Source organism: Adiantum capillus-veneris, chromosome 13 (assembly GCF_014529385.1).
Source record: "Adiantum capillus-veneris isolate H3 chromosome 13, ASM1452938v2, whole genome shotgun sequence".
Lineage (NCBI taxonomy): Eukaryota > Viridiplantae > Streptophyta > Polypodiopsida > Polypodiales > Pteridaceae > Adiantum > Adiantum capillus-veneris.
In genome coordinates, this window is record NC_140943.1 from 128,549,472 (window position 1) to 128,575,618 (window position 26,147).

The 26,147-nt window shown below is 44.1% G+C and overlaps 1 protein-coding gene across 1 annotated transcript in view; it reads right to left on the reverse strand.

Moving 5' to 3' along the window:
* The window catches only part of LOC147444852 (uncharacterized), a 228,254-nt gene that overhangs the window by 56,994 nt on the left and 145,113 nt on the right, over window positions 1-26,147 (reverse strand). The window contains exons 5-7 of the mRNA XM_086527379.1: window positions 21,456-21,529; window positions 20,554-20,632; window positions 1,971-2,135 (exon numbers count right to left, since the gene is read on the reverse strand). Coding sequence (XP_086383505.1) covers window positions 1,971-2,135; window positions 20,554-20,632; window positions 21,456-21,529 — 318 coding nt within the window. The remainder of the gene's footprint in view (window positions 1-1,970; window positions 2,136-20,553; window positions 20,633-21,455; window positions 21,530-26,147) is intronic.

Consider the following 26,147-nt stretch of genomic DNA (forward strand, 5'->3'; position numbering starts at 1 on the left):
GGAAAATCACACAGCATGCTATGAAAAAAATAGGCAAGGAAGAGGTAAAAGGGGAGGCTAAGGAAATGAAAGAGGAGCTATTAAAATTATTTCTTTCCTCTGAGTATTTGCTTTCTTGGTGGAAGAAAAGAAACAATACTGCCATTTTCAAACTCACTAACATAGCAAACATTGGTGATACCTAGAAAACAATGCACTCCCCTTATGTTAGGGTAAGCCCACGCTAGTGGCACCACATGGGAAAGATCCCTAGTCTACTAGAGTGGATGAAATGATGACTTGGTCCAATAGGAAAAGGATGCAACCTCTCTAGCCAATGAATGTAAACTACCAAGGTTATATTAGAGGCTATTTTCTAATTAATCTTTGCACTTGGAGCTATCATCATTGTGCTTATACTCTCTCTCTCTATGTTCTTGCACTTGGCGTAACCTAATTCTAATCTCCATCTCTCTAACCCTAACCCTAACACCATGGTTAAGTTAAGGCTTCACCCTTCATAGCATAACGCTAATCATTGGTGATTAAGAAGTACGCTTCCGAATCGACTAACCCATCAAGTGATATCAGGGACGACGGTTCACACCTAGGCCCAATTTTCCTCTCTTTCTCTCTTCCTAATCACTAATCGCATTTATTAAGCTTGGGCACGTTCTTGGCAATACCAATGAGCCACTACCCTTCTTAATCAATCAATTGGTGATTAGCGACATTCAATAATTGTGTTTGTGTGTGCAATTTTTTTGTGTGTGTTCATTTTAGCTTACTCCATTGCCTTATAGCTCTCATTGAAACCACTATTGCTTTGTGCAAATTGTGTGTGTGCAGAATGCTTCTTGAGGGTTTTTCCTAGAGCTCTCAATTACCAAAAATGCATATCATTTGGCCCTCCTACCAAGCTATCAAAATATCTCTGGTTTTAGTCTTCATTTGATTGCTTAATCACTGATTTTGAAGCAAGTTAGCAGTCATTACTCTATATCTAATATTAGGTGTGCACACTTGTGTGTGTGTTTGTGTGCTTTTTGAGTGGTGGGAGCCCACTCTAGTGTGTACACGTGTGTGCGCTTTTTAGTGGTGGGAGCCCACTAATAAAGACAAAGGGCTTCTGGCAGTATCTACTATCTCATTGCCTCGCGAGTCCACGATTGGATCACTCCACCAACTTGCATTCACCTGATCCTGCTGACTGCGCCTACTTTTGCTCGACCACCTACACTAAGCCACCCTCAGCACTAAATGGCACGGGCACCTTCAAATGGGATTAAGGGTGGAGGTGAGAATGGTGAGGCGCGTGCATTGTAGGCCGTGCGATTGGGCGGCCTGAATTTACAAATTTGCACGACCCGAATTTGCAAGATTGCGCGGCCCGAATTTACAAATCTGCCCACATTTACATATGTGGCATTGAAATGCCACATACATCAATGAATGCATGCGGTCGTGGTTCCCAGCACGTTGTGCATCAATTAGGTGGCCATGGTGATGCCTACGAGTGACTCTTGCCCGATGGTACACGGCCCTTGCCCGACCATGTTTCATGGCTAATATTTGGAAGGGATAAGCACCTCCCCCTGTGGACCCTTTGGTCTGTTGTAAAAAAAAAAAGTGGTCTATGTTTTCTTAGGTTTGGCGTTCAATTACAGGCGGTTTCATGCATCTGGGAAATTGGGTATTTAGGAAGCCCAAACTGGTATGCTTTGGAACAAATGCTTCTAGAGTGCACCATCACATTGAACGCCTCAAAGGATGTCTTCAGTGGCAGCTCAGCACTACAAAGCACGCAAATCTTCTCACTAGGGATACTCTCACTTATTGGCATGCTACAATCTCTTTGGCGTCCTTTTCCTAGTACTTTTGTGACTACTGTATCATATTTTTCTTTGAAATATGATTACCCATTACCGAGGGGGGGGGGGGAAGTAAAGTAGAAGGAAATAATATTGGATGGTAATCAATAAAAAACATACTGGTATTTTGTTCTCATCCAAGTAGCTAGTGCATGGCATTGTCAAGAGTCCTGATTGAAGGTTTGGGATCAATTTGTATGTGTATAAGTCACTCTCAGCATTAGCAACTATGGAGAAATCTCTTGAAACTCCAACTTTCTTGCTATTGTCAAAGAATAATCTAGCCTGTCCAAACCATCAAAAGACGACCAAACAATTAGCCGATTTATTGCGAGGAAAAAGCATCATGCAATAGTAAAAAGACAGACCAAAAAATTTCAGTCTTGTTGTGAATTTGAAAATGTCAATAAGTAAATGAGCATCTCTATCTCCAGTAAAATAAACTCATCATGCCTCACCTTCCCTGCTGTGAATAGCTATAATTACATGCCAGTTTATTTCTCGTCTTCCTCGTGCTCTCTTTTGCTAATAAAGTGTAATGTTTACAAAAATTTGTGGGGAAACAAATCTTTGACCGGATATAACTTCTCTAATCAAGAGTGCATCTATGGATAGCTGGAAAGAGGTTCGGGACAAGCATAAATAGTGCCACCTAATGAGATTTACCTTTAACATATTTTTGACCAGCTAAAACTCAGCTAGATTGAAGCTTGGCTTCAGAAAAACTGGACAAAATGTTACACTTCTTAGGGTATAAGACAATTGTTCAAATTTTGATGCAAAAATCAGGAGAATTTTCCTTGTGTCCATTTTCTCAATGGTTGAGCCAAAAAAAATTTGCGAGCATACTATAATTACCTCAAACTCAATGGTAATTTTGATTAAAACTACCAATGCTAGCACATTTTTTCTTCCAGAATTTATACTTTTAATTGTTACCTTTATCATCTCAAAAATGGGTGTCACCAAGCTTTATGCCCTGTGTGTGCCTACTGCCTCCCTCTCCTTCAATCATGGGCTCAGTCTATGGTCTCTTGGCTGTCTCTGGAGCATCAATGCAGCCTTTTAAAAAGTGTGTGTGTGTGGGTGCGCCATGCATTGGCAAAGGAAGGCTATGTTACTGCCTACTTTTGCACTGCAGTCTCAGCCATGGACAGTTATGGTTACTGATCTTCGGCATGCATTCACTCCTACCTTTGGTCATTGGCAAACTTCCCTTTGGGAGACTGTGTTTGGCAAGATGGTCGGTAATATTCCTGGTTGCTCGATCACCTCTGCCTTGCTCTCCGCTTAGAAAGTTGTTACGAATCATCTCTCTTGGCATGGCAGGCAGCAAGCAGATGGCAATTCGTTGCGTTTGGAAAGCATTCACTGGAGCACGGTGTTTCCTTTTACCCTGGTTGATCGGTCGCCTTGTCAAGCCTACTTCCTCTCTGGTCATGGCATATGCACGGTGGATGATGTGGTGGATTCATCTGGGAGTTTGCTTACTTTTTCTCAAGCGGTAGCATGCTTTGGGTTGGGCCTCTAGTATCGTTAGATTTGGAGCCTGCTTCAGCATATGCTGATGTTTTCCTCCCCATTCCGCCGCTAGCCAGTAGATGACGCTCGCTGATCACTGTAATGCGCTTTGGGAATTACACAAATCTGATCAATGGTGGAGACAGGCTCTTATTGCAATCTGGAAGTCTCACTTGCCTCTTAAGGAGCGTTTATTTCTTTGGCGTTGTTTGCTGGGAGTTCTTCCAATTGGAACTCTCCTTGCGGCATGTCACATTTGCTCCTCTCGTTGCGTCGGTTGCTCCGCTACTGATGAGATTATCAGACATCTGCTTTGGGAGTGTCGCTGCGCAAGAGCTTTCCTTCGCCGCGTTTCTGCTTGTATGCACCTTCGATTTCCCTTAGCAGTTTTCCACAAACGATTCTGGCTTTTTGGCATTCTTCCGACTTCCCTCCAGCAATTTGCCATCTTCTTTGCATGGGTCAGATTTTGGTCGCTATGGTCTTTGTGGCACGGTCGCAATTTCCGCATGTTTCACCGGCATGATGCATATCCTTCTCCATCGTTCAAGATTTTGTTGAGGCAATCATTACATTTTGCCTTTGACATTGGGGACATAACCCTGGAAATCTTGCAACTCTTCTATGTTTGCTTTTAGCGCCTTCGCAGCGCAAAGCACTTCTGTGTTCTTCCCTTTGTATCTGATATTTTTGGTGGTTTTTCCTCACTTTGAGGTTTCCCACAGGTAAATTAATCAAAAAAAAATTACAAAAAAGAAAAGTGAGTGTGTGTGGGTGAATGAACAAACTAGGAAAGAGAAGCCATCGTGATGGCATATGCACACTCTGAAGATACATATTGCTCAAAGATCCAACAATTTTAGTAGACCAAGTTTCAATCACTACTCTGACCTTTGCTCCTCATCCCAAGGGTAGCCAATATACCCACACTTTGTGTGTGTGTGTGTGTGTGTGTGTGGTGTATGGATCAGCTCTTGGTCGCGGAAAGTGCTTCCTCTGCCCTGTTGCGGAAGCCAGCAGTTGCAGGTCCCCTGTGTGCCCTCCCTGCTTCAACCCCATCATCCACAGCCTCTCTGCACCCGTTCTGCGCGTGCAGGTCTGGTCTACGTTTGCGCGACCTGTCTGCCCTCAACTCTTGCGCAGTCTCAACGCTCAGCTCAGCAGCCTCGCACAATCAACCTTTAGTTATTTGTGTTGCTCGCACGCGCGTTGTGTGTCTATAAACCTTGTGCGAACTCAGCCTGTGTGAACTCAGCTTGCACATACCTGCAACTCTGCGCGACCTTGCAATTTTGTGTGCAGACAGCCTGAGCAACTTGTACCCCTGTGCGAAGACAGTGTGCAGAAGTCAGCCCTGCGTGCAATCAGCCTGCGTGATTAGGTGGAGCTCTGTCTGTCTGCTGTCTCCTTTCGCCAGCAGGTCGTTGTTGTCCGTCCTCTATATGACTTGCTGCCTCAACAACATCACGCAATTGACAGCTGCTAACAGATTACAGTAACCCAGGCATACTTTTTTGCAGATGTATGAGCTATGTGGGAGATGTACATATCTCTGATAAATTCACATAAAATACAAAAAAAAAGTCTTTTGCTTTAGCTTTCGGTCGTGGTCTGGTTGATGCATGTCAGAGTTCCCGTGGGTCTTCAAGCGTCGTAAAGCCATGGACAGTGTTTCGGAGAACGTTCCTGAAATCAAAAGTTGTTTGTATGAAGACTCCGAAGAGGCTCGTAAAGCTTGGAACGGTCAGACACCTGCCCTTGAGGTGCGTATTCCCGTAAGGATCTGATGGATCCGGTAGCGCAATATGCCATGAATGAGGTCATTTTGTTTTTCCCTGGCAGAATGCCAGTTGTGCAGGGTTGATTTTCTTCTAAAATGCCAGGCTGTCAGAGGAGTTTATTGCGGTGCTCGGGGTTTCTATGAGGTACTTCTGGCAGCCCCTATAGGCAAAAATCTGTTGGTGACGCTAAATTGAATGGTGCCCCTGCTATGAAGGTGACTTCTAATGCAGATAAAGGGAAAAACAAAAATCCGCCATCTACTGATGTTGGGAATGTAAATGCAGGGAAAGGCAAAAATGTTGGGCCAAGTGATGTTGGTTCGTGGGTGGTACCTAAAAGGACAGTGAAAATCTGTACTCCACCTTCCTCCCGTAATTATGTTCGTCTGGGTTAACGCCAATAAGAATGTATCATTTAAGCAGCTTTCCTGCAATGACAATCGCACATTGATTGACGCTTGGGAAAAAGCGATGCACTCTTATAAGGATGTACTTTTGGGTGAGGCTTCCACCTCTAAGGCGGTTTCTATGGACAAGTTTGCTGCTTTGACTCAGTGGACGGGTTTTGCCATGGATGTCGTGGATGGAGATGTCCATATGGGCATCCGGACTTGATCCTGTGTTTTTCTGCCGTTGTAAATATGGTTTCCGATGCACAGTCGTGTTAAATGCATTTCATACAATGTGCGTGGGTTATGTAACCTTGATAAATGGCGACTAACCTGGCACTATGTACATACATGTTTATTGATGCTGGTTCGGCATGAGCTTCAGCCAGTTCTCTTGTATAATGATTACGGCCGCTGGATGGTGATTCAATGCTTGTTGAACGGTCAGGTGTATGAATTTGGAGGCATTTATGTGCATACATCATCTGGACAAAGGGCTTCTCTTTGGCGAGATCTCTCTTCTCGTTCATGGACTTCAAATGCATTCCTTTGCGGTGATTTTAATAATACCCCTGAGATGGCTGATAGTACCACTAGTAACTCACATATGTTGTCTGCGGAAAGGCAAGAATGGGATAATCTCTTTGCTTCTACTCAGATGATTGATATATGGCGGCATTTGCATCCAAATGCCTTTGGTTTTACTTTTCAGCATGTTGCCTACTCTTCATATAGAGCGAGGTTGGATAGATGGCATATGCTTCATGTGCAACAATATGAGGAATTTGTATGTGAGGTCAACATCGATTACACCTTACAATTATCGGATCATTACCATTTTGCTAAATGTGAGTTTTGGATAGACTCTTTGTCACCGGGCTCTTCCTAGGAAACGTCTCCTACTTATTAATAATGCTTATCTCACTCATGAGGTTTTTCGTGACATGATTTCTGAGGTTATTCCCCCTCTGCTTGCTCATATGCATCTTGATCTTGATGCTGCCTGGTATCGCTTTGTTATGAGGGTGCAAAGTGTTATTTGTGACTATGGCACACATTACATGCAGTGCACTCGAGGAGATATCAAAGATGCGAAGCAAGCTTGTCAACAACTGCAAGCGTTGGCTGATTTACGGCCTCTGTCTAATTCTCAGATGTCGGAGTTATGTGAAGGTTCTGTGTGTATTCAACGTAATGACAAGCGAAAGCTTGCTAAATGGCAGACGTGTGCCCGTCAACAGGCTTTCATGGATAAAGGTTGTGCTTCGAAGCAATTATTTAAGCGTTTGCATCATACAAGACTCTCACAGGCAATCAAGCGGGTTATGCTTTCCTCGAGTGTTTGGACTTCTTCAAAGCAAGAACTTGTGGATGCCATGGTTTTGCATTATCAACAGGTGTTTGCTGCTCCTTCTCAGGCATCTTTGGTTGCTTGCCATGCGCGTCAATTGATGCTTTCTTTTGTTACTCTGATCATATCCCCGCATGATGCATGCGTCCTTGAGGACCCCTTTACTGCTTCCGAATTTCATAGTGCGTTGCTTGCTTTGGGCCGTTGGCGGTCTCCCGCGGCGGGGATGGGCTTACTGTAGAATTTTTCCTCTCCTTCTGGGAGGCTCTTGAACAACCGCTGCTTTATATGACAAATGCGGCGTAAGAGAAACAGGATTTGCCTCTATCTTGGAAAGAAGGTTTACTTAAATTGCTGCCTAAGCAAGCGCTTTGTGAGCGATTCTCTCATTGGTGTCGGATCACCTTGATTCTGGTGGTTTATAAGATATTGGCTAAGATGCTGGTGCACCGCATTAAGGACCAACTTTTTGCAGGACTCCATCAGGCTCAATACGGTTTCATTCCACGTCGGCAGATTATGGATAATCTAGCTAATGTTATGATTGGCATGGAGTATGCTAAGTACACTCAACAGGATGTGCTGGTTATGCAAGTTGACATCGAAAAGGCCTTTGACATTGTGCAGTGGGACTTCATTGCCGCCACGATGAGGTGCCTAGGGTTTGGTCCTAAATTTGCCAATGTGGTTTATTTTTTGTATGCATGTAGCACATCTTGGAAGGCGAATTGACTGAATCTTGGCCTCTTGGTTGTTCGATCAGGCAAGGCTGCCCCCTTAGTGCTTTATTGTATGCTACTGCCACTCACCCATTGTTGACTTATCTCGATCACTTCACCTCTGCTGAGCGTCTTCATGGTTTGCGATTACCTTCGGGCCGTACATTCGTTGGCCAGGCTTACGTTGATGATTCGTTGTTTATGCCTCGTAATCAGTGGGCGGATGTCAAAGTGATTATGGAAGCCTTGGAACTTTTTGGCATTGCGACTGAAATCAGAGTCAATTTTTGTAAATCAAAGCTTCTGCCTCTTCATTCTTATGATTGGCATCGTCTGCTGTGGCCAGGTGAGATCGTGTCTTCGAATGTAATCACTAGGCATTTGGGTTATCCAATGTCACTCACACTCAGAAAGTGAATTGGGTTATGCAACGTTTGAATGCCAAATTGCATTACTGGAAGCTATCCACTTGGCCCTTGCATGTTCGTCTGCGAATTGTTCAGAGTATCCTGTTGGCATATGTTCAGTTCTTCTTGCCAGTGATGCATTGGCCTCGGCGATGTCTTGATTCTCTTATGTCAGACATTATGTCCCATTTGTGGCGGACTCATGCTTTGAAAAAAGGTTTACGCTTGATGTCAATGGAGAAGCTTTGCACTCCTGAACGTCTTGGTGGACTTAATATTTTGGATTTGCGCAGGCATGTTTTTGCAAGAAAAGCTATGTTGTTGCCTACTCTTGTGCAACAAATTCAGCCTTGAACTCTGATGTTTGCATACCTTGGTCAGCATGTTGTTACTTCTGCTTTTGGCCATTGGCAACCATCTATATGGGAGTTGGTTTTTTTGGCAAGATGGAAGGGCACATTCCTGGATGTCCTCTAGCTTCTACTTTGGTATCTTCCTGGAAAGAGGTTACGATTTATTTATCGTGGAATCCTCAGCAGGAAGGTGATTCGATTTGTTTGGAAAGTCTCCATTGGAGCCGGGCCTTCTCTCTTACTTTGGTCAACCGTTCCCCTCGTCGGGCTTACTTTCTCTCTGGTCGTGGCATTCGTGTGGTTGAGGATGTGGTCGATGAGGCCGGATATACTTTTGAATTTCTCCTTGCCGCTCACCGTTTTGGATTGGGCATGCATTACCGTCAGTTTTGGAGAGAGCTTCAAAACATGCTACTCGACTTTTTGCCTGTTTCACCGTTGTCTGATGATGACCACATGTCTGATTGGGTCCTTTGGAAAATGTCTTTTCGAGATATTTCTGCAGGTCAAATTTATGCTCTCCTTCTACTACAACCATGGCTTGATGGTCATTGTAATGCCCTTTGGTGCATGCACAAATTTGACCTCTGGTGGAGGAGGCTCCTCTCTGCCTTGTGGAAAAGCCATTTGCCTTTGAAAGAGCGCCTATTTCTTTGGCGTTGTTTGCTTGGAGTGCTTCCCGCCGGCACTTTTCTTCGGGCGTGTCATATTCGCCCTTCTTCCTGCATTCGTTGCTCGACTGCAGAAGAGGATATTTGCCACTTGTTGTGGGATTGCTATGCTACTAGAGACTTTCTTCGCCGTGTATTGGCTTGTTTGCGGCTCCGTTTTCCTAGGGTGGTCTCTCACAAAAGGTTCTAGGCATTTGGCATTTTCTCACCAACATTACAGCGGTTTGCGGTTTTCTTTATGTGGGTCAGATACTGGACTTATTGGACATTGTGGAGCCAACGTAATGCTTACATGTTCCATCGTACTCATGCAGACCCATTCCCAAACTTCAAGCTTTCTCTTAGGCAATCCTTACGGTTTGCTTTGGAAGTTGGTGACATCACCATAGAGATGCATCAGCTTTCTTATGAATGTTTCTAGCTACTCTCTACAGCTGAGTAGTTCTGTGTTCTTCCTCTTGTGATCCTTTCAGTGGGTTTTCCTCGCTTTGAGGTTTCCCACTAGTAAATTAATCAAATCGATTTACAAAAAAAAAAAAAAAGTGTGTGTGTTAGGGTATAAGCGTGTGTGTCCCCTTGAGTTATGTATGAGCAGTGTTCGGTCCTACCCCATCTCCCAGTGACCTATAATTTTTGTAGAGCTCGTCAAGTCCTCTGTTCAGGTTTGGTGTTCATGTGTACCATAGAGAGTGTCTGCTAATCTCTCCAGCTTAGTTGTAGTTCATTTTCAGTATACAGGCTTGTGTACAAAAGAGTTTTTTGGGTACAGACTGTGGGCACTGTACATAATTTTGGTTTTTTTTTTTTGTTTAAAGTAGTCAATAGTACATAAACGCCAAGTACTTAGTGTATGTCAGGTTTCGGTGTGCCCTTTATCAACTCATACAAAAGTAGAAAACAAGAGGATTTTGAAGGTGCTCAGAATGTTGGGAGGAGCACGAACCCGCTACTGAAGTGCTCATTCCTGTTCAAGCTTTGATGGACCCAATGGCGCAATATGCTTTAAATGCAGTTATTCTGTTCTTCCCAGGCAAGATGCCTACTGTCCAAGACGTGGCTCAGTTTTGCTAGCAGACACTGATGCCTGTAATATGTTTCTTGAGTTGTCTCCTTTGTTCTTTGGTACTCAGATGACACATGTATTGACGTGGGCCCTTACCAAGGACTATCAAAGCCTAATCCGTCATAAGTGCCCAGTATGGGTGGAAATCCTCAATTTTCCATGCACTTGGCGCCACTTTCTTGCTATGCTCGCCTCTCATTTGGGGAAAGTGATTTGTCCTCCCAAGCTTGATACCAATACAAGTCGTTTTCGTGTGCTTTGGGGCACGGATGTTCCCACCCCTGAAGGTATTACTTTCAATTCGGGGGAACCACTCATTGGGAAATGCCCTTTCAAGCTCAGATGAGAAAAATTTGCAAATTCATGCTTTGACTGTGGAAAATTTGGACATATGCAATCTGAATGTTCTGAGCCTATTTCGCAACCCCCTCCTTCAGTTGTCCCTCAGCTTGCGGTTTCTACTGAGAGAGAAGTCCCTAATCCCAGATCTGCCGCTATTGCAGCTTCTACGTTGCCTGATGCTTTATCTGTGGATAAAGGCACCATGTGGATAAAGGCAAGGTCAATCCTCAGGGTAAAGGAAAGTCTGTGTCTACTCCTGAAACCAAAAAAAGGGGGAAAAAGGTGGAATCGGCGGAAGGATCTCTCTAGGTAACCCCCAAGAAAACTGTTAAGATGTGTTTGTAGCTCTCCTCTCTAAATAATCACCTCCTGAAGTAAAATCTACGGGGTAAAAACCTCTTCCCTGTAATGATAATCGCACTCTTGCAGATGCATGGAATAAGATGGTGCACTCTTATAGAGATGTCGTGGTTCATGGGACTTCTCAATCACCTGCAGGCTTTGTTGCCTCTAAGACAGGCATGCAGAGTACTGTGGTTGAGTCGTGGGATGTTGACATTGATGTGCTTATGGGCACGTCAAAGAGGCGTCAACTTAGTCCCTTCCTTACTTTGGCTATGTACATATCTCTTGAATGCATAGTTGTGTTAAATGCATTTCATATAATGTGCATGGGTTATGTAACCCTGATAAATGAAAAATTAACCTGGCACTATGTACATACATGTAAAAGGCAGACATTGTGGTTTTGCAAGAGCATAATCAACATGAATATGGTGGGCAATGCTAGTATTTTGTAGGATACTGGATAGCATATGCTGGTTTGTCGGGTTTTTCAGGTGTTTTGATTATGGTGAGCTGCAGCTAGTTCTGGCGTATAATGATCCAGCGGGACGTGGATGGTGGTCCAATGCATGATCAATGGCCAGATTTATGGATTTGGTGGTGTCTATGCGCATACGGCCTAGGGACAACGAGCTGTTTTGTGGCGTGAGATCTCTTATTATCCATGTCTTTCCAATGCCCTACTTCGGGTGATTTTAACAATGCGTCCGCTTTATCGGATAACACCACAAGACATTTGCACATGCTAAGTATAGAATTGCAGGCCTGGACAGATCTCGTTGCATGCACATGGATGTTGGACTTGTGGACCCTCTTGCATCCCAATGTTTCGGGGTACACATTTCAACATAATGCTCTTTCTGCATATCGTGCAAGATTAGAACGGTGGTTTGTCCTCGGCATGCAACAATTTGATGAGTTTGTATGCGAAATGAGCATAGACCATTCTTTGCTCTTATATGATCATGCTCCTGTTGTGATGCTATTGCGCTATGGGCAACTACACTCTGATCAACCTATTTCTAAGAAACGGTTGTTGCACATCAACAATGCTTATCTTTCACATGAAGCATTCCGTGAGATGATTTATGATGTTATTCCCCCTTTGGTTGCCCAAACGTATCTTGATCCTGATGTTTTCTGGGTTCGCTTTGTTGTACATGTGTAGAGTGTAATTCAGGACTATGGCAAGCAATACATGTTTCAATTACGTGGTGATGTTGAGGATGCCAAGCATGTGTATCAACAGCTCCAACTCTTAGCTGACACACGTTTGTTGTCGGAAAGTGAATCGACAGCCCTTTGTTAGGCCCACGTGTGTTTGCAGCATAATGATAAACGAAAATTGGACAAATGGCAGACACGTGCTCGCCATCGAGCATTTGTGGACAAGGGGTGTGCCTCAAAACAATTTGTTAAGCACTTGGATCATTCAAGGGCTTCTCAAACTATTAAGGGGTTTATGTTCCAACCCGGAGCCTGGACAACCTCAAAGCGCGAGCTTGTGGATGCCATGGTGTCCCATTTTAGGAATGTTTTCGCCGCTCCCCCTGCAGCATCCGCTAAAGTTATTCATGCATGTCAACTTTTGTTATCTACAATGCATTCAATTGTCTTGCCTCAAGATGCTTTGGCTATGGAGGCAGATTTTACAGAAAATGAATTGCACTCAACATTGCTTGCTCTTGGAAGATGGCGTTCGTTTGGTTGGGAAGGGCTCACTGTGGAATTTTTTCTCCTTTTGGGAGCCTCTTAAAGAACCTTTGATTTACATGATGAACATTGCCTGGGCGAAACAAAGTTTGCCGATGTCTTGGAAAGAGGGTTTGTTGAAGTTATTGCCTAAACAAGCGCTTTGTGAGCAGTTTTCGCATTGGCCGCTGATAACTCTTACGCCAATTATATATAAAATCTTGGCTAAAATCATTGTGAACCGTATCAAGGAATCTCTTGTGGCTGGTATCCATTCCGCGTAGTATGGCTTCATTCCTCGTTGCCAGATTTTGGACAATCTGGCTAATGTATTGATTGGAATGGAATATGCCAAGAATACCCAGCAGGATGTTCTTGTAGGTACAATGGGATTTCATTGCCGCCACAATGAGGACCCTTGGATTTGGTCCTAAGATGGTTAATGTTGTATACTTCTTGTATGCTCACAGTACATCTTCAAGCCTCCTTGATGGGGAGCTAACAAAACCTTGGCCTCTTGGATGCTCTGTCAGACACGGTTGCCCGCTTAGCGCCTTGTTGTATGCCATTGCCACTCACCCTTTTTTATTATATTTGGATCACTTGACTTCGCTTGGACGTCTTCACGGGCTGAAATTACCCAATGGGAAAGACTTCGCAGGGCAGGACTGCCATAAAAACTAATATCTAACTCTCCCAAATGATTTTCTCATGTTAAACTGATCATTTAATATGGGGAAGTACCAGGGGAATAAAAGCTAGAATATTGGTAAGGTTGCCAGACCGGTCTCCGCAGGGATCCAAAGGAGGGAAAATAAGGATCCAAAGTAGGACAGTCTGCAAAAGAGCAATGTGCTTCAATGGGGCCTAAAAGACCTAAGGTTCAGCTCCATTAAGACTTCCATAGGCTAAGGTTTCAAAAATTAACTCAATTGTCCAATGGCCAAAGCAAGGGGAAAATTGGATGGTCATGGGAAGACTAAAAAGTCTTCCGACATCCCTAGTCGAAGCAAAGAGAAAGGCCCGTGATGGTGGTCCAAGTTGTAGCACCCTAAGTGTAATGGCGGGACTGCTGGCATAAGTCGAAGAATCCGAAGCTGCTGCGCCATGGGGCAATCCCACAAATAGCGGCATTGTGTCTCAAGTGGCTGGTTGTATAGGTGGTACATGGCGCAAAGAGATTGTTGCACCAACCAACTCCCAATTGTAGTAGCTCGATGGGCAACTAGCCACTGGAACATTTTGACTCTCCTCGGCTATGTCCCACAAGGACCGCCAAAAATCTATCAAGAACTCGGTAGTGAGACCCTCCTCCTACCAATGGTCCACTGTAGCAAGACGGACGTCTCTCTTCGTTGTCAGTATGGGACATCCCAGCCATGTTGTGTACTGGAAAAAAGGAGCCCCTAGGTGATCAGCTAGAGTAAAAGGGGGATGCCAAAACCACTCCCCCTAGTCCTACTACATTCGTACCAGGGGACGACTGACCCACGCTCATAATCGCTAGTGTCTTGGCTCAAGAGCTGACGGGTCTGGGTCTAACACACGAGTCCTCCCACTTATGCCCACAACTCGGATCCGCTGAAAGCAACACTCGGCCTCAGTAGTGACTTTGTGGAGATGGCCCTCTCTTTGAACCTCAAAAAGATACAGAGCCCTGTGTTGGAGCAAGCCCGAATTGCAATGAGTACCTCCAATTGAGTGAAACCCCCCATCCAACAGGGAGCCTCCATCTACAAAGGGGTGTGCCACTCTGCTGGAATAGCCTCTACAATAGCCCAACACATGCTCTATACCTCCTCAAGTCTCGTAGTTGAAGGCTCTGAATCTCCTCAAGAAGCGTTGTAAACTACAGCCACTTCCCAAAAGTGCAGGTTGGACCCTCCGACATGGAACCCTCGTAGTGTGTTGATAAAGGGGTTCCATGTAAGTGGCTGTCTCAAGCGCTCCTCAATGCATGTGGGCTCGTGCTACTCAAGGCCACTTTGTAGCTGCTCCCAAGTCTCTTGCTCAGGCCCACTATGCGCATCTCTATGGAAATCCAACGAGTGGAATGGCTGCATGGGCCTCCTGTTTGTGGGACATAGGCACAAATCCAGTGAAGCAACAGCTCCTTCCAGGGCTCCTCCCCTGGAGGAAGACCTCTGACAATGAGCTTTCCAAGGAGAGCTCTACTTTGATGGCCCATCTGTCTGCGCATGAAGCATTGGTTTGAGAGTCCTGAATATTCCACGCTCTTGCAGAACCATCCACCACTTACCCTAGGCAACATGACTAACTTCGGAAGATTGGTGTGGGTGTGTCCAACCAAAATGCGTACTGTAGATATACCTCCAACCTTGGCAAAAAGGAGAGGGCCGACGTAGAAGCCGAGCAGACAAGCCAAAAGGAAAGCTAGCTTTCTGAACCGCAATTGGGAGCATGGAGGTGTGCAAGGGCGTGGGCGGGTTTTATGGGGGCCGGGGGGGCTATGCTGCGAGGCAAGGAAGGGTAGCGCAAGGTAAGGCGGAAGAGCATGGTGGGGAGAGGTAGCACGAGGAAGGAGGGGCGAGCAAGGAGGACAACATTAGCAAGTGTCAACCATCTTCACAATACACTCTTGTGACTCAAAGCTCATGACCCTTACATTTTCAAAATGGAAAGTAAAAAACACTTTCGTTAATGTATCTCTGTTAATTTTCCTAGAAGGTTTGCATTTAAAAACCTCTGTTGTTGAACTCACACGGTACATTAACATGATTACATAGTGCGCACCCCCCCCCCCCCCCCCGCCCCGCCCCGAGATGGTGGCTAGTGCATCTACAAAGGGCCAGGATCATGTAGCTCTACAATGGTTACCGTATTGACTCCTGCTGGTGGGTTGTTGCTGTTGAGAGACTGCTGCTAGAATCGTCTTACTATTACAGTTATGGCGAGCTGTCTCATGCCCTTGAAGAAATGGGAAATCATTGATTCTATGATTGGGATCATTAGAGTACTAGCTGTCCCTTGTGTATTTTGTAACTGTGTTATTGTTTGGCTAGTTCCACTGGCCATCAGTTTTGTTACCTCTTCCCCAGCCTAAGCCACGGTAAAAGTTGCATCCTTGGCCATCACCTTAATTATTTCTCTCATATGATTTGGCAGGTTGGCTTGGGTCCAGCAACCTCAATGTTGGCTACCACTTGCTGGTGGTGGTGTTGACGGTTGCATTGGGGGCCACAGGTCTCAGCTAGTTAAGGAAAATATGGCTGACTGTGTGCTACTATGATTAAAGAAGGCTCTTTGCCTACGAATCCAATATTGTGAATTCTTCTCGGGGACATGGTAATTGTGAGCAACCACACTGTGATATAGGAAACCAAGTCTCTATGGTACAGATGGAGTCCCGAGATTGCCTTCTTCTCCTATATTTGCGCATGTGCACACCACTTCAATGCTTTGATCAGTATAGTTTGGGTCTATGCAACCCCCAAAAATTGTGTTTCTTATAAAAATGGAAGTAAATTGCAACCTTATGTAGTGTGGGGTTCAAGAGCATAATCAACATCTTTTTTTTGGTTGAAAATGGAATTAAATTGCAACCTCATGTAGTGTGGGTTCAAGAGCATAATCAACATTGGATTTTTTATGCTAGTTGACGTACATTATCTTTGATCTTTTCATGATGTGGCATGAGTTTCAGCAATGTGTTTCTCATAACGATCCTTGTGGGCATTTCATATTTATGCAATGCCTCATTAGGGAGATCTTCAAGGTGAAGTGCGTCACTCTTTGAGACATTGTCCCTGGATGACCAATGCTTTTATAGCTGTATAGCTGGAAATCTCAATGAGTCTCTTGCTTTTACTAATTCTTCATATCGCTCACACGTGTTGACACTTATGAACACATGGATTGGATATAATTTTCTTGCAGTTCTACACACATATATGATCTTTGGAAGATACTATTGCCTACTCTTCCTGCTTTTACCTCTCATCATCATAATGCACAACAGTATGGGTATTTTTCCCGCTTGGATCACTACTTTTTGCTAAACGCAAATCAGTATGATGCCTACACTGGTCAGGTGTGATTGATTATTCCTTATGTCTATTGGTTCAACCCCCTCTATGGTTCTCTTTATATTTTTCCATCACCAGTCATAATCTGCCATTGTGTCACCATTGATCATCTTGCTCTTACAAATGTTCAAGTAAATTGACTTTTGCTTTGAATTCCTTTGTTTCTTGTATATAAATTATTGTACATGATTATGTACTTGGTTTATGGACCCTCTTAGAAAACGAGAGACTAAACCAAATTAGGCAGCCGGAGGCCAAAAGCTGCTCTTCCAGCACAAGTGAGTACGCGCGCACACTTCTTTGTGTTGAAAGGATCCCTAGCTGGGCAGCAAGCACCCGAACTTGAGGGAGGTTGACAATGATGAGGTTGATGGGAAGAGTGAAGTCTCCAAAAGGGGTTGAAGAAGAGGTAGAAGTCCTTTGCTTTGGATAAATCCGGTTAAGTTTTCACATCTCAAGTGAACTGCCTAATGTGATCCCAATATTTATTTTGGCTTTAGGTATTTATTTTACTTATTTGTCAAAGTCTGAGTAGGGCAATTTGTTAAGGTGAGTATATAAGCATCACCTTGCCTCCAATGATCCGAAACCAACTCCAGGCTATGGAAAGAGATACGACCCGTACCCAGTTAGTGGCCTATGCACGGATAAAGTTCTCAAGGAAGCCTTCAATTTGTTGGGCTCGAGATTGTGAAGCCAAAAGCAAATACACGAGTTTGCTAGAGGACACAGGCAAAGGCAAGCTTAACAAGGATGGCAAAACCAGTGCTCAGTTAGCTGCCTTGGTACCCACGAGATCCGAGAGCCGTTGTTAAAAATGTGACATGACGCTTTGTTTGGCTCGAGAGTTTGGAGCTAAAGACAAAAGCAGGAACTCGCAAGCGTCGCCACTCCTCGGGACGCGTCCCTTGTGACTATGCTCGCAAGAGGACAAAGGCAAAGGCAAGCTGGACAGAGATAATGGTGATAAAGAATTGACAGAGGAGATCCGCATGGCAGATGTGGTGGCGGCCACAGTGGTCACGACACTAGATTTCTAGTCAGATGGTGATTGCCACCACTAGCTTCACCTAGAGAGAGGCTTGTGAGTGGCAGAGAGGGAAAAAATGAAGCGCTCTATAAATGATTTGGACCCATGTGTTGGAGTTTAAGTTATCAGGGTTTGAATTCGTGGGTCAGAGTTCAAGGCACATACATCTGGCAAGAAACCAATCAGCCGTATCTAAAAGACTATGGATGAGTGCACCAATCCATTGTTGTAGGCCGAATTATGGACAAGATGTATTTCAAAGTTCATTGTCTGAAAAGTCTGGACGTGATGTGTTCACAGTTCACCAATGGGGATTCTTGGACGTAGTGTGGTCTATAGTTTAATTTTCTAAAAGGAAACCCATGCTCAAGATGGCATTTTTCCTACGTAAAAAGTTGGAGGTTGCATAACCGAGGTTTATTTAGTTGTCGGTTGCTTCTGGGGTGTCCATGGTAGCTTCTTCATTGACTTGGTCTCACTATTTATGTCTACTATGAGATACAGAGAGGGTGATGAAGTTATGACATCTAAAGTGAACTACCCAATGTGATCCCAATATTTATTTTGGCTCTAGGAATTTATTTTCCTTATTTGTCAGAGTCTGGGTAGGGCAATTTGCTAAGGTGAGTAAATAAGCACCACCTTGCCCCCACTGTAATATCATCAGTTCATGGCCAAGGTTGGCTGGTTCAACAGTCTCTCTCCCCATTGGATAAATCTTTAAGGTCTCTTGGGATAGTTTCCTATGACGTTAAAATACTCTCCTTCTTCTTCTTCTTTTTCTTCTTCTTCTCTCTCTCTCTTTCTCTCTCTCGTGTATTCTCCCCGTTTCCACATCATCGACTTTGACAAATCCTTGGTATGGTGTTCTTTGGCCTTTGAGCAATGACGGTGCATGGAGAGTCCTTAAGAAGGGAGCATTTTCTTAGATAGTGCACCTACTCGCCACATCTATGGCAAAAGATTGGGCAGTTCGTTGAACGAGAGGGAGGGTGTGGCGGTCAAGGTGCTTGTTCAACACTCTAGGAAGCAAAAATTGTATAGAAACATTATGGTGCCATGGGTGGGTTAGCATTGTAGAAACTGAGAGGAAAGCTACCTTGTCCAAGCCGATTTGCTAGCAGAGGTGGCATATGACTGTGGATGGAAAGAGCACTAATCCTCCCCACTTAGACCTCTGCTTTTGCGTATTGATACAACCCTTCTCGCATGATCATCCTCCTCCTCAATTTGAAAGTCCCTTGAAAGTAGGAAACTTGATATTGCCTTTGACAACATGCTGATTAGATCCTCAATCATTCATGCCCACTCTACTTCCTCTTGGGGAGAAACTTGGGGAGGCGCTAGAGGAGAGGTGCGAGATTAGGGAGCAGACAAAGGCAAAGGGGACAAGATTGGTGATGGTATAGGGAAGCCAAAGTCACTGGTTGAGACAAGATGTACAGGCTTGTGGAGGTAGCAATAGAGGGGTTGGAGGACTTTGACTTGGCAGGAAGGTTGTCACCTTCTTTGATAGGACTTCAAATGGCTCCTAAGAGGACTCCCATGGGTTTCTCTAGATTGTCTAGTATGGGTCATACGTGAACACTGTAGAGCAATCATTTAGCTTGACCCGGTTGAATAAGTCGACTTGATGGGCTGAGGCTTGTGGTTGGGACTAGTCTATCTAAGTGTAATCAAGTTGAACCTGAGCCGACAAGTAGGACTAGCCTACCACTTTGAGATGAGACTGCCTCGTCACTATTTAACATGGGTAGGGCGAGAGGGGATCAATGGTGGAGGAGAAAAACAGGGGACGCGTCAATCGTGGACCGTCGGATCTGACGACGTGGGGACAACCCAACTTTACAAATTTTCCCCGAATTTACAAATCCCCCCGCATTTACTATATGACATACTCAAATCCCCTATATCTCAATGAACGCAAGCGGACATAGTGGTTAGTGCACATTGCTCGTAGTGGGGAGATCGTGGATTCAAGACATGGGGCGCGGCCCACCCCGAATTTACAAGCCTACCCAAATTTATTTTTCTCCCCGAATTTACCAAATGTCCCAAATTTACAAATGTGAATCGGACGGCCCGAATCACTTGAGCCGTCAATCCCCTCCCAACCCGTCCGTGTGAGATAGTGTGGAGGATGAGAATGGTGCCAACCTGACCTTAGGGACTAGACTTGTTGAAGCTAAGCGGACAAGTAGGAACCAGTCTAACAATGGCCACACAAATGTAAGAAGAAATGACCATAACTTAGAGATACACTAAAAAGCACTAAAAATCATGAAAAGCTAAAAATAGCGTGAAAAGCGTCCGAAAAGCAATTTTTTACAAAATTGAACCCTAACTTCCCCGGAGCTTGTAGATTAAGAATCCGGTCCTTCTTTTTGCAAAAAACACCGAAAAGCACAAAAAACATGAGAAAGCTAGAAAAACCCGGATTTTTTCAAAATTGAATCTAACGTTCGTTAGACCTAGTGAAACATGAAAATGACCTTGCTTTTTTACTTTAGAACCTTACAACACTACCAAACAGGCATTCTGAGTTAAAATTTCACGAAGGGAACATTGAAATCTAATTTTATTATTTTTAAAAGAAACTCGAAAATCGGAGATCTTACAGTAAAAAACTTCGATGAATTTTGAACCTACTTGTAAACTACCAAATCATTCTTAAAAGTTTTCTTTCTTCAAGAAAACAAGGCTGTATTACTGAATAACGATGGTCCTGAAGGATGCCCAAGTTAGCATGTCCTCAAGGAAGAGTGCAAGCGGATTGAAATATGTACTAGTGCTCCTGCTGGCTCAAGCTGGCCTGTAGGAGTCATACAGAATGAACCAGGGTGGCAGTGAATAATGTCATGTAATCCTACCCTGAGAAACTGTGAGGTAGTGGTATGGGTCCACTGTCTCAAAATAGTTTCTTTAGCCCAAGACAACATCATTGATAAGAGGTAAACATAGTGAATGAGAAATAAAGAAAGAAGAGCTCGTACCTTCGGATATCCTCCAATATCGATAGTTAAGGAGGCTTCAAATGCTAGATGCGGGTTTTTGGTATCACAAGATTTATACCTAATTTAACAAAAAAAAAAATTGCACTGACAATTATTTTGATTCAATATAAGTTCATATTTCATACATACTCATACTAGTGTCTATATTTAATTATACATTTACATTCATCTTTAAGTTGATTGGATCTTTAGTTCATTCGATAATCTCAATATTAAACTACTAATTTACCTGGATTCGCTGAAAGTTGGTTCATGCAATGCACCTACATTACATTGATCACAAGTAATAATTTGTACACACTCTATAGATGAATTGAAACATGTGATAATATTGATATAGCTAAGAAAACTGTTCTCACATATTAAGTACTTGCCGTAAGTCCTCTCACAATTTAATGGACAACGTCTTCTAGAAAAATCATTTTCCGGTTTATATCCACAATGACAGCATACATAAGTAGACTGAATAAAATAACAGTCATGTAGGAGGAATAATTAGAAATGTGTTATGAAGTGATGTCAAAATCAGACTCAAAGTATTTAAATGTAAAGGAAAATTTGTGAAATGACATGTTAGGATGACAAAATAAAAAACATGTATATACACTTGACCACACATTGTTAACCTTGTAATTGTGGTTTGACCGTTTCTTACAGCTAGGTATGCGTTTACTGAGAAATACTTCACATACTAGCATGCACACATAAAATGGTTCAATTTATATATGTACCTACAAGTAGCATGGGTAAATGCACATGTATATTGTTTACACATCATTTGACTAATTTTCTCAATAATCAGCTTTGAAGAGTGAGTTTTGTTTTAAATATTTTATAGCTTTGTTTTAAGAAGGAAAATTGTGTTAGTAAGAAGTGCATACATCATATGGCCAGTCTTCATTACACATCCCCTCGAGCACGTCCGCATAGTGTCTCGAACATCTGATCTGTACATCTGAGAATGTTAGATTAGCGACATTTGTAAATGACACAATATGAACTAAGAACCAAAGAACGCACCAAGATAGGAAAGATCAAAAATATAAACCTTTATTCTTTTTTTCTCATCGTTCATTATGTTTTCTCACACGTGATTTTAAGTTGTGCATATGAACTTGATGTTGTAGCTTAGCATTTTAATCACCAAATGTAGAACGTTTCTTTACCGTAAGAGAAATAGGACTTATTTCATTATGCACCTTCCTTATGCTGCTTTTGCCCCGTATTAAATAAGGCATTTCATAGCGACTGCCATGAAGAGAGAGAGAGAGAGAGAGAGAGAGAGAGAGAGAGAGAGAGAGAGAGAGAGAGAGAGAGAGAGAGAGAGAGAGAGAGAGAGAGAGAGAGAGAGAGAGAGAGAGAGAGAAAGAAAGAAAGAAAGATTTTTAACGTCTATGTCAGGCCGAAATCGGCCTATGAGACAAATCAAATGTACATGGTGTGTATGTCATCCGTCTATCGGAAAGACAAATGAAACAAAACTGAACTGAATGTAGGTAGTGGGGTATCTGAGGAGAGAGAGAGAGAGAGAGAGAGAGAGAGAGAGAGAGAGAGAGAGAGAGAGAGAGAGAGAGAAATGAAATGAAATGAAATGTTATATTAACGTCTTCAAAAGGCCAAAGTAACCTATGAGACCAGAAAGTTACAATGCGGTGTATCTGATACAAAGTCAGATTAACAAAATAAATTAAACTAGGATAACAAAATATAAATACTGCGGGATCCTAAACTAAGCAGTACAATGTGAAGACAATATCGGAGGGGAGTAGAGATCCATCTTCATCTGCACTCTGGACGACAAAAGAGTATGGCTTGAATCCTTTGCTGTAGCCTCCTTCGAAACTGTGTAGCTCCTCTTCTCCATTGGGGTCGTCTAGATCTCCCTAGCTCCAATGCTCGGTCTATGAGAATGCCAGTAGTGCGGGTAGACCTCTCCACCGTTGGCTGCTCCTCTGTCTGTTCTTCTGGGTGTACAATATCTAGTGTAAAGAAATCTGTGATCTGTCTCTGGGGATGTCTCTCTTCAGCTCTCCTCAATAAAGTTTCTCTATGCCTGTGTAACTCAAGTAGATATAGCCCAAGGCATCTTTGATCCTCATAACTCATGACCCTAGATAGAGGCCCAAAACCTTCTCTGAATAGACAATGAAAACGGCCTCGTATCTCATAGTACATTGTGCAATGACATATGTAATGTACTTCTGTCTCTGGCTCTAGATGGCATAAGCGGCATATCCTGCTATCTGCTGGTGTCCCTCTGAATCTGCCAGTCTCAATCTCGAGCTGATGTGAGGACGTGCGTATCTGGCCAATGGCACAACGCAAACCATGCGAAAGATGCATGTCCATATAGCTGGGTCGAATCACAAACCCATCCCCCGTGAGGTGGAGAAGATGCTCTCTATAGAGAGAGAGAGAGAGAGAGAGAGAGAGAGAGAGAGAGAGAGAGAGAGATGAAATGTTATATTAAACGCCTTCAAAAGGCCAAAATGACCTATGAGACCAAACTGATACAATCCTTGTGGATCTAATCCAATGTCTAGGTACAAACATAAAATGAAGTAAAGTGAAGACTAAAATCATCAGACTGAAATCATCATCCATGCCCGTTGTCCGAGAAAGTATTGCATTGGCCGTTGAAGAGCTTCGTCAATGTCTGCCTCTGTAAATAGTCGTACTAGGCGTCTCCCATGTCGTGCTAGAATAGTTCTGATTCTTTAATGGAGCCTCCATCGCTGTCGTGGTCGCCCTTGTAGACGTGGGCATCTAGCTCTTCCGAGCTTAGTGGTTCTCTTCACTAATATACCTCTGGTAGAAGTGGGCTCTGATCTACTGTAAAGCATGCTCATTTGGCTGTTGAGTCCCTCACTAAAGAAGTCAGTGATCTCCCTCTGTGAATGTCTCCCATTGCCTGGTCTCCTCAAGAGACTCTCCCTGTGTCTGCTTAGCTCAAGAAAAAACAACCCGAGGCATCTCCTGATATCTCGTGACTCTAGCCAACGGTCCAAAGCCCTCTCTCAATAGACAATGAAAGCGGCCTTGTATCTCATAGTATACCGGACTATGACAAATGTGGAAGGCCCATAAATTATGCATGAAGGAAACAGATCTAGTAAGGGCCTCAACTACGAGAGGGGGGGCAGCTAGCTCAGCTCGAATAATCTCATGTGGCACTGAGGTCTTAGCCCATATCATCTGAGAGACAATAGAGACTAAAGGCCTCTCCATGCATCTCCATCCATCAGTGCTACCAGATCTGCCCTGGTGGTCCACTGAGGGTCCCCAATTTTGAACCCCTTAGAGCATAGCTGAAGCCAGAAGAGCATCAAAAAGCCACAGCTTTGTTCGAGGTTCCTGAAACTGAACTTGCGAAAACACCTTATTCAGTCCTCCCAAGGCTGCATAAGTTCTCATGAATCTAGTCTTTGCTGCTCTCCTCAATGAAAACGCTTGTCCACTGAAGCGTACCCGAAGATAGGTGTATGCATTTGTATATTCCATCATCTCCTGGCCATATGTAAAAGTGGGTGCTGACCTCCTAACCCACTGTGGTTTGGTGTTAAACACCATAACCATTGTTCTCCCCAAGTTAACAGACAATCCACTATCGTGGGCAAATGTGTACAAAGAATCTAAATGACGCTACATCCCCTCTGCGGAGTCGGAAATCAACACAATATCATCAGCATATAGCAATAGTGGGATCCATGTTTTTGCCAATTGTGCTCCTCTATCACCATCTCTCTCAATGTAGTTAGCAACCTCATCCACATACATGCTAAATAGATAGCGGGCAACCCTGTTTCACCCCAATGGTGGAGTGAACCAAATCAAAACTCCCCTCTGGAGTGCATACATGCCCCACTGTTGACTTGTATAGAGCCATGATCCCCCAGATCAACTCTTTGGGTACCCCCATCTCCTGTAGTCTGCGCATAAATCTAGCTCTAGGCACTGTATCGAAGGCTTTGCGGAAGTCCACAGAGCAACAATAGAGCCGTCTCCCACATGATCCCCCTTCCTCATTAATGGCTCTGAGTGTCATAATATGATCAAGAGTAGGGAAACCCGCATATCCAGTTGCCCATACACCCTCTCTCTCTGCCCATCTACTCAACTGCTGCTCAAGGATGGATGCGTACAACCGTGCCAGTGTGTGTCCAATCATGATAGTGCGGTAGTTCCCAGGCTCCATAGAGTCCCTTGACTTGAAGATAGGTACGATCGTGGACAAACTCCAAGTGTCAGGTAGGCCCTTGCACATGGCACGGTTGAACATCAGTGCTAGAATATTTGCAAGCAAATCTCTGGCATGTATAAAATGGTGTGCTACCAGGCCATCGTGATCATATGCTCTCCTACTCTTCCTCCCGTCAATGGCTTTCTTTTCCATCTCGGCGGTAAAGAAAGCACATGTGTGTGGGCATGGCTCTAGAAAATCTAGAAGAGGTGGCTGCCCCAAGACTGTGTAGAGAGATGATGCATACTGACCCCATACCTCTGTAGAAGTGATGACCAGTGGGGGGGAGTGCTCATGGAAGAGTCTTCATGCCTTGCCTGAATCCTGGCTCAAAAACAAGTGATATAAATTCTGCTCTAGCTGAGCTAGAAACGCCCTCTTCTTCCGTCGTACCAAACACCGACAAGCAATCCGTGATTGCTTGTGAGTAATGACTCCTAGAAGTACCTACCTCTGAGGTCAGGCTCTGGTCTCTCTTCACTCCTCATCATACCAGCTATTTTGGGGTGTGCTCCCAGAACATCGTCGCTGCCCAGGCTCAGTGTGTGGGTATGCCTCTATTGCTGCATCCTATAGTGTCTCTGTCAATATATAAGTGAGCTCCCCTAAAGGTCTCCCCGGATCCTCCGTCCATAAGCGTTTGTAGATACCATCTATGTAGACAGAATCAGTCTCTGAAGTAAAAGTGCGTCGGGTATGCATAGGTTTCTATGCCAGTTGAGATGTGATGAACTGAAATGAGACGGTAAACGTGAGGAGAGCATGATCTACTGTTATCCCAATAGGCCTGGGCCCGCGACTATAAAGTCCTGAATAGAGGGTAAAAAACTGAGGCGAGTCAAAACATAATCCACTGAGCTGGCCCCATGTCTATGAGGAAAACAAGTGAACCCACTCGACGTTGGAAATCTCTGGAGGCCATTCAAGATGGCCAGTCCATGTGCAGTCCCCAAATCTGTCAGATATCCCCCATATCCAGTGTGCTCTTCATCCTGCGAACACCTGGCCAATCCCATATCACTGACATCCAATTCTCTCAACATTTCCTGTGAGGTATCGTAGGAAGATGTCTGAGACTGGCCCGTCTTGGCATTGAAGTCTCCCAAAAGAATGACATTCCCATCCCTAGAGAACTCCCATATGTCCTCATTCAATATCATGTAGGGTGACTCCTCCTTGGGAGATGCATGGCATCCCTGTCTCCGCTCTCACTCTACCCACATATATCTGGCCTGCTCATCCCTCCAAAATATGAATGAGGGGTTGGAGCTCCTCCTTGAAGAAGACTGCCACACCTTCTGACCCCCGTCCTCTATGCTTGATCTCACTCCCT